The following is a 9,435-nucleotide window of genomic DNA, read 5'->3' as shown; positions in this document are numbered from 1 at the left end:
CACACACACACACACACACACACACACACACACACACACACACACACACACACACACACACATCAGCTCTCTCCCACCTATGGTCTTCAGTTCATCAAGTATATGTATCCTCGGCTCGTCTATACCTCCCCACACCCTCTGTATCAGCGAGAGCCTGTTCAGAAACAGGAATCACAACACTCGCCCTCCACTCCCAACTGAGTCATTCATGTCACTGTCCCACACAACCACACTTACCATGGCAACCACTGGCCCTGAGTGCATGTATTTCACCAGGCCAGCAAAGAATGGACGGTCCTTCAGGTCAATGTAGTGTTCCTTGAGAAGGTCTTCAGAAGCCTAGTCCACAGGAGAGGGAATGAGAACCATCATGCAGTCATCTCACACACAACCATCCCTCTGTGTACAACTGAGCTCGGAACTCAGCGACTCTGTTGTCACCAACTGACTTGTCAACACTATCAGAGGGAGCAGCGACAAGAACTAAAAGTATCTCCACTTCATTCCCATTGTCGCCCTATGGGTCTTACAGGTCGGAACACTGGACTTGAACCCAGCCATCTCGTTTTAGAAAGGAAAACTACCGGTATGGTGAATCTGCACCCCCAGAGCAGGCCCAACTGAAATGTCAGAGAGTAGTGGGGAGGTGGTCTCAGCATTTGGGAAGAAGCACACCTAACGCAGGTCACTTCTCACGGATATGTATTCACATTTGTTCAAGAGATAAAGGCCTGCTGTGGTGGCCATGCAATTCCCAAGGCATCTGCAAACCAGCCACAAGTCCATGCCACCCCACAATAAATAATTCTGCTGAAGAATGAATGGGTCTCTCACACTGCCCAGCTGCTGTGAGGGTACAGATCAAGTTAGCTAGAGAGCAAACCATGTGCTCTGCAGTTCCTATCGACTCAGCTGTGCTCTCCCTTTGCCAGGGCAAGCTGCTAGGGAGGGGTCCAATAAGGTCCCTCAGTTTTCTCAGCTCCATGGCACTGAGTGGCACAAGGCACACTGCCCCTTCAGTGGCACACATGTGGAGGCTGCGTGCAGAGAAGCACATCCGAGCATCTAACCTCGGCGCTTGGTGTGGTCACGGCCAACGCAACCTCACATAGCACGTGATGCTGCGTCAACAATTCACCCTCACCCCCCCCACTGGATCCACATGCAGGGCTTGGAGGGGGGCCTCCTAACACACCCTGGCTTGGCCTTCCCTGACCACAACACTCTCTGTGTTCTGACCACCTTTAGTCTGCAAGACAGATCAGTCTTTTCTTCCCCTCAAGTGACCCTCCCTTCCTTCTCCGTCCATTTAAATGACCCTCTAGATTCATGACAGCTGGCCCTCCTCCCAATAGTCACCAAGCCCATGTCCTTGACAGGAAAGTCAAGGTAAAGGAGAAAATGCATGCACACAGGGGTCAGCGAGACCCACACTAAAATCCCAGCTGCATCACTATAGATGGGTGCAAGTACTCTGCTGAACCTCTCAAGCCTCTCTGAAGTGAACAATTGACAAAGTATCTCTCAGGGCTGCCACGTGGAGGAGAAAATAGGTCTGGCACATGATATAAACTCCAGATCACTAACACTTTCATTTTACTTTGCCTTCAAAAAGCGACCTGGAGAGCAGTGCTGGCCCAACACTTGCTCAGCTCCATCACGCTTCCCCTCCACATTAACAGCCATCTACTCCCTTTCATATTAAGGCAGTTTGTCTGAATCATCACATTTCAACTAAGTCAAAAATCAAATTGAGTTGAAAATGTACCAGGAGAATCCAAACTAGGTTCTTTTAAGAAGAAAAAAAAATGAACATCCCCAAATTCACTTGCTTTGAGATTCTGAATTTGCATTCCTCAGACCTGTTTGAGGAAGGATTCTTCACCAGTCCAACTTTTTAATGTTCTTTTCACTGTCTCTTTCAATGTGTCTTGCAAGTGTATCAGTTCTCTGCTGTGTTGCTTCGGGTGGACCCCATGGACAAAATCAGTTTTCCCCTACATGATACCTAACATGTGCTGGAAACTAAGTGGGTGGTAAATGATGATGGAGTGATTTCCTTGCTGAAAAACCTGGCTCAAGGGGGAGGGAAGGTCTTTTCTCAAATTATCTGCTCAGGAAGCTCAAGATCAACTCAAACATGCCCAGGGCTTTGAGTCAAAAGTAACAATGCTGCAACAGTATTGGACCCAGCATTGTTAAGGGAAAAGGGAAACAATTTTTGAAAGTGCCCAACTTGTTTTGTGCTGAGATGCAGCACAAAGTTACTAAGGAGAGGTTTCCAGGTTTCAGGACATTTGCTGTGACACCCTATATAAAGAAGGCTAAAAAGGGGGTTGGAAGACTGAGAGAAGCAATGTTCCTCTGTATGAAAAAAATAATAGAAATAGGAAGAATCAAATCCACTCACCTGTATGAATTTCATAGCAACAAGCCGGAATCCCTTCTGTTCAAAACGCTTAATGATCTCCCCTACAAGGCCCCGCTGGACCCCATCCGGCTTGATGGCGATGAAGGTGCGCTCACTGTTGGCCATGGTCCTGCGGGTACACGGATGAGGGAATAAGAGCACTGAGTATCCTGCCCACGGCATTATCCGCCTCAAGCGCATTACCCCATAAAGCTGATTTAAATATGTCAGGTCAACTCCGAGTCTCTTTAGTAAAAACCCAACTCCTGCTCAAGCCCCCTCCTCTATGAATAGCCCAGACTAGGGAAAGATCCAAGAGCAGGGGCTATCATTTCTATCCCTCTTTACTTAGTAAGCTACTAAGTATCTATTGAATATTCTATCTTCCTTTATCCAGATGAGGAAAACTACACTGACAATGTGAAAGTGACATCTGGTACAAAGCAGAATGAAATATGGTTTACCTACTGCCATAGTCATAGTGTTTGAACTGGAAGCTATTTATAGACTATTTCACTTACAATTGCCCTTATTTTACAAATGAATAGATCTAGAGCACAGAAATGAGGACTAAATCCAGCTTTCTCAATCCTCTGCCATTTATGCTAACTCATAATAAGTCATGCATATTCTGACTAGTCAACAAAAGATGGATGCGGAGAGAACCAGAGGCATGCTGAGAGTATGACTTTGGACATCATGCTGAAAGCCAAGCCTGCAGAGCATCAGGACCTTTCCCCAGTCTAAAGAGACTGAGCTCATGACCTGCCCTGTCTCCACAAGATGAAAATGAACCAGGTCCCTCACCTTGAAAAACAGTTCCTAAGGTGAATAGCAGCACCACCTCCTCACTTGATCTTGTCCTTTCATTAACCACTTATTATAGCACATTAATGGTACATTTGGATTTTGTGTGCATCTGTCTCACCACTAGTCTGTGGTCCGCATAAAGGGATGGTTTGCTCCTCTGTCCCTGATGATTAGCCCCAGAGTAGATCTTTCAATGGGCGCAAAGCAATGTCATAAATGATAATAATCATTCAGCCTTCCTCCAAGAAAGAGACAAAAGCCCAAGGACTGCAGGAGAACTCCCACTGAAAGGTCGGGACAAGCATGATTTCCCAGGATAAAATGGGTCAAAAGAGCCAGAAACAGCGCCTATGAATGTCCTTCCACACCCACCGGACACACACAAATGTCATTCATTCAGCAAACACTTACTGAGCGCAACTGCACGCGACCGAGACACAAAAGGCACAAGCCCCTTCGTCGCGGCCTGGTGGGAAAGACAATCACGGACAAAGGCAAGTCCACGTGGCGTGGGACGTGCGCCGACAGGTTTGCACCTGTCGGGAGCGCGCCCCGCCCTGCCTTCGTGTCCATCCCACCTCGGCAGCTCTCAGAAAGAAACTCATCAGCCTCCTTAACTTGGTCCGTCCCCAAGCCCCACTCCTCACCCTTTCTTCTCAGAACCTTCTTACCCCTCCAGCTGCTAGGGCTCGAACTCAGTCTGCTGCCACAGGCACCGGAAACCGCCGGAGCCCCCACGTGGTTCCTGTCATCCGCATTCACGGAACGTTTTTTCCCGGGTTGGCTGCCGGAGAGCCCTTTTTGCAGAACACCACTCGCCCACGCTTCCTCCCGTGAATCGGGAGTCATTCCGGGAGCAACTTTCCAACGTTCAGCTTCCGGCACTGCCTTCCATACTCTTCCGGTCGGCCGCCTTTTTTTTTATTTATTTTTCTTTAAAGAGTCTTGTGACTCATTTCCTTGGATTGCAAGTAAATTAGCTTCCCGAGAGGTGGCGCTCACACTTTGTATGAAATCTGAGCCAGGGCCTGACCTAGAAGTAAGTGAGCACGTCCCTCCCGCTTCACACTTACTCATTCCTTCCAGCCTTCAGCTATAAATTATTGAGTGCCTACTGTGTGCCCCGCGCTATTCCAGGCGCTGGCGATCTAGCAGTAAACTCCCTTGCAGCTTCTGGTCGGCTTGGGGCAAACAATAAACATATAATGATTGATATGTCGCATTATGTAAGTGTTGTAAAGAAAAAAAAAAACAGGGCAAGGGGGAAAGATTGGAAGTCAACGACTTTAAAAAGTTGGCTTTCTGAAAAAGTGACAATGCTGTTAAAGTAAGCGAGCAAGTCCACTGGGTTAGCTGAGGTCTAAGTATAATGGACAGACGTAGAGTGTAGAAAATGCATTGTAAAGGGGCCAAAATATGTTGTAGTAGGAAGTCACAGCAGGAGGTTGAGCACAGAGCATTCATACATAATCTGATACACATTTTTAAAAATATCCTGACTTTTTTATGAGGACTAGATGGAGGTAAGGTGCTTGGGGAATTTGGAATTGAATAGGGAAAAGAAGAACCACTACGTATTTAAACTCTCACTTTAAATAATCCACTCAAAATGGATCATAGAGTTAGATATAAAGTGTAAAAATATAAAGCATTAAAAACACTTAAAAAAAATCTCAAGGGCTATATTTGAAAGTTGAGAGTAGATCTTAAAAAGTCTCATCAGGGCTCTCCCTGGTGGCGCAATGGGTTAAAGCACTGCATTATGGAGCTCTAAGCCTCTGCAGCACCAGTTCCATCCCCCTGCCAGGGAGCTGACCCACATGGCACAGCAGACCTCTCCTGACCCGCCTGCTCCTCCCCTCAGCAGTGTACTTTGTCAGTCGGCCTGTTCTGCTCCCCATTTTGTCTCTGGTGAATCCTCTCACCCACCACACCGCTGGCTTGTACTCCAGTTCTGTATGCATAAATAAATAGATGTTTTTAAAAAAAGTCTCATCATACAAGTATAACTGTATTGCTAATGGATGTTAACTAGAATTACTGTGACTATTGAGCAATACATAGGATATCAAGTCCTTATGTGGCACACCTGAAACTAATGTTTCTCAAACAGTGTCCACTCTCCCCTACTTTTATCCTTTGCTCTTGATCATTTCCTTGATTTTCTAATACCTAATGACTTATCTACTGACCATCTTTGTTCTGTGTATACAAATCCTGCTTCCTCTAAACAATCCTTCCTCCTATATAATCACAGCAAGCTACACTTTTTCTTTATACAGTAGTTGATATTATTAGTGTACTTTGCTAAACCTTATTCCTATTTTTATTTGGGTGAGAGGTGAATATAGTTGGTAAGCAGTTTTTGTTTCGGTTTAGTTTTTTAGCACAAGGAGGGTGGAAGACCAGTGATCTGATGTATGAGATAGTGAATTCTAGTCTTGGAGATTTCAAGCAGAGGCTGAAATCCCTTACAAGGATTTCTGGAGAGGGAACTGTTCCATGTGCTAATTAGGGTTACTTTTAGCTTTAAATTCTAGAATTTTAAGACATTTCTCAGGTCACTGTCCTATTTTCAAAGATTCAGTAGTTTTTTATTAACTCCTAGATCTAAGCTTCATTGATCAGCATTCAAGACATCACCAATCTGGTGGTCTTCTTCTGGATGGTGGGGAGATGGGTCCCTTGCTTATTGTGGTCATTCTTCTCCAGGTATGTATTGGTTGTCACATTTGTGTCAGGTTTGTGTCTAAATACTGGGAAAATGGCTATGAATGAGACAAAATAGGTACCTGTTCCCATAGCTTTCCCTGTCTATAAATCTTGAAAGGCGAGGATGACAATTAAGCAAATGGATTATATTCCATATACATAATGGGATATCCTATTATGTATGCATAACATGTATGTATAATATCCTATATGTAAATCATTAAAATCATATACCTAAGTAAGGATTAGTGAAATGTTCAGAAATAGAACATGAAGCTTTGGGGATAGGACAGTGATCTGAGAAACATCTTAAAACTTAAAAAAAAAAAACTGTTGAGATCATCTAATTCACTCACTTTACAATCAGATGAAAGAGTGAGCCAGTTTATTCAAGATTATACTGATGCATAGGAGACCTATGCTTTAGAGAGTGTGAATCAAGCCATGACCTGGAGAACATTGAACGGGCAAAAAGTGGAAACAAGTAGCCCCATTAGGGGATGCTGACATCCCCAAAATCAAGGTATAAGGGTATCAGCTCTTCTGAATTAAAATGTGAAAAAGAATATTTATGATAGTATTCTTCAGCTGACACAATTTGGGAATGGATTATATATAATTAACAAGGGGTAGATAGGAATTATATCACAACAAAAATGCATGGGTCTGTTTTCAGATGTGGTGGTGGTTCTTGGCTCAGCTGCTTATTAGTTACAGGATTGGACAAGTTATTTGACATCATGTAATCTCAGTTTCTACATTTGCTAAATGGGAATAATAATAGAATGTCATAGGATTGTTGTGAAGGTTATATAAAGTAATTCAATAAAAATTTAACACTGTGTCTGGCACATAGTAAATAATAAGTGTCAGCTGTTTGGTTGGTGGTTTGTTTTTTATAGCTATGGATGACAAAATTTTACACCTAAGAAACTATGACAATAATGATAATGACCAGAGGGAGTCAGAGGAGGATGAATTTGGTCTAGTGATGTATCTAACAGAGGGTCATACTAGAGGGAAAGTGGAAGACTTTCATGTTCAGGCCTGTGGGAAAAAACATGAAACAGATCTGCATAAAGATGGCCTATGGGTCTAAAAGGTATTTTCAGCTTTTAAAGATTAATTTGGTCTAGTGATGTATCTAACAGAGGGTCATACTAGAGGGAAAGTGGAAGACTTTCATGTTCAGGCCTGTGGGAAAATACATGAAACAGATCTGCATAAAGATGGCCTATGGGTCTAAAAGGTATTTTCAGCTTTTAAAGATTTATTTTATTTATTTATGCATACAAGAACATGTAGGCCAGAGGTGCAGGGGGTGGAGGTGGGGGGTAGGGATGACAGGATTCACTTAGTGGGGAGCAGACCGGGCAGATCTACTGAAATCCACTGCTGAGGGGAGTAGCAGGCGAGGCAGGAGAGGTCTCCTGTGCCATGTGGGTGAGCTCCCTGGCTGGGGATCAAACTCACACTGCAGTGGCTGGTGATATTTTGATAGCGCTGAAATTTTAACTGCTGGGCCACTAGGGAGGCCCTATTTCTATTCTTGTATGAAAAAGTGTTTTCAGGCCTCCCAGATGGTACAGGGATTAAAACACAGCATTATGAAGCTATCCACAGCCACTGCAACACGAGTTCCATCCTCACCCGGGAGCTGACCCACATGGCGCAGCAGACCTCTCCTGACCCTCCCGCTGCTCCCTTCAGTGTTGGGTTTCAGTAGATCTGCCTGTCTGCTACCCATTTTGTCTCTCGTGAATCCTCTCATCCCCCACACCTCTGGCCTGTACCCCAGATCTTGTATGCATAGATAAAAATAAAATCTAAAAAAATAAAAGAGCAGAAATAGAATTCCAGAGGGAAAGGGAGGAGGTGGAAACAGAATTCAAGCCCTACATGGAGGGCCGGAACCTGAGCTCAGAGCACACATGTGCTGCTGCTCTCTGTGCCAGGCTCTCTTATGTGATCTCACTTCATGGGGGTGAGCCCCTGGGGTGTCAAGAAGTCATAATTCATGAAGAACTAGATAGCTAGCACTAATACTGGAGTTGATTCAGGCCGTGACTGTCCTGTTATTAATGATTTAAGGAATCAGAAAACAAATGCATTATACCACATGTGAGAACCAGAAAGGCATCTGGGGATGCAGGATGAAGAGAGAACATTCATAACTCTAGTTGGGAATGAGCCCTCAGGGACGCTTCCCTGCTCATAATCAAGAATGAAGTATAGACCCTCCCACCTTTGACGCCAGAGTTGTGCTGCATCAAACAGCAGGAGGACTCGATGAAGGTAATTGACTGTTTCACAAAACCTACACACAGGTTGTCTGTCTGCTTGTGGCTCCAGACTGTGCAGAGGAAGCCTCCTCAGTCTTCTGAGAGGCCCTCATCCCTGAAGGCAGAATTTTTTTTAAGATTTATTTATTGGGCCCTTCCTGGTGGAGCAACAGGTTAAAGTGCAGCCCTGTGAAAATGGCCACAGAAGCTTTGCTCCAAGTTGGGTCCCCAGCCCCGGAGGTGATCCACATGCACGGCAGACCCCTCCCGTCTCGCCCGCTGCTCCCCTCACCAGTGTACTTTGTTGATCTGCCTGATCTGCTCCCCACTCTGACTGTGGTGAATCTTCTCATTCCCCACACTCTGGCCTGTACCCCAGTTCTGTATGCACAAATAAATAAATCTTAAAAAAAAAAAAAGGCACAGTACTGTGCTTTAACCCATTGTAGCACCAGGGAGGGCCCAGGTGGTGGAATTTTTTGAAGATTGCACTCGTTGCTGATTGGAGAAGGAATTCGTGAGACTCCACATCTAGTCTGGTGCAGCAACCATTTATGGTAAACTGTCTTCTTATTCCTATTTTACAACCTGGGAGTTGGAGGAAGGGAAGGTTACATGATTACCTAAGGCCAGAGTACTAGTAAGTGGCAGAACCTGCTGTGAACCCCTGCTGTGTCCTCTTATTCCAGAGCACACGTGCTTGACCAGCATGCTATGTAGGCACCGTAGACCGGCTTTCCTTGTGCAGTTAATGCAGTAAACAGGACAGGTCCCTCTTCTTGCCCCATCAGATAAGCATTTTCTCTGTTGCATTTAACAAGTTTGTCTTCTTGCATTCTAAGGAAAAGGAAGGCTTCCCTAAGAGGATAACAAGGACATTAAACATCCAAGGAAGTTAAGCCTCAGATGTTAACGAAGCAAGCCTGTGCCCTCCTGAAATGTCTCTGTACCTGCATCAAAGGAAAAGCAGACCTTTGACTGTCTGCCTTTTGTTTTACTCCTTTGTGTAAATAACCCTGCCCTCTGCCGAAGAGCAGGACCTGGGTCTTGCAGACATAGTCTGCTGCCCTTCTTAGTTTGTCGACAAATTAAAATACTTTCCTTCTTCTCAAACTGTTTCCTTTTACTGGCTGAGGGAAACTGAGGCCAGCATTCAGCACCAGGATAAGACCTTAAAGATCACAATCCACTCTGAACTACATCAGTCATCTTTTTTCTTTC

The 9,435-nt window shown here is 44.8% G+C and overlaps 1 protein-coding gene across 4 annotated transcripts in view; it reads right to left on the bottom strand.

Annotated features, from left to right (window-relative positions):
* Positions 1 to 3,992, bottom strand: part of LOC101636914 (nucleoside diphosphate kinase A 1) — a 13,680-nt gene extending 9,688 nt beyond the window's left edge. Inside the window, exons 1-3 of one of the 4 annotated variants that reach the window (XM_012726588.1) lie at positions 3,892 to 3,992; positions 2,411 to 2,540; positions 238 to 339 (exon numbers count right to left, since the gene is read on the bottom strand). In XM_012726588.1, coding sequence (XP_012582042.1) covers positions 238 to 339; positions 2,411 to 2,536 — 228 coding nt within the window. In that variant the 5' untranslated portion in view covers positions 2,537 to 2,540; positions 3,892 to 3,992. Of the gene's footprint in view, positions 1 to 237; positions 340 to 2,410; positions 2,541 to 3,631; positions 3,653 to 3,867 lie in introns of those variants that run through there. The other 3 variants (XM_004684384.2, XM_012726586.1, XM_012726587.1) reach the window with 3 other exon arrangements.
* Between the last annotated feature and the right edge of the window lie 5,443 nt (positions 3,993 to 9,435).

This window comes from Condylura cristata, unplaced genomic scaffold (assembly GCF_000260355.1).
Source record: "Condylura cristata isolate star-nosed mole 26May11 unplaced genomic scaffold, ConCri1.0 scaffold00017, whole genome shotgun sequence".
NCBI lineage: Eukaryota > Metazoa > Chordata > Mammalia > Eulipotyphla > Talpidae > Condylura > Condylura cristata.
The sequence above is the reverse complement of the archived record's forward strand: the minus strand, read 5'-3'. Positions and strand labels throughout refer to the sequence as shown.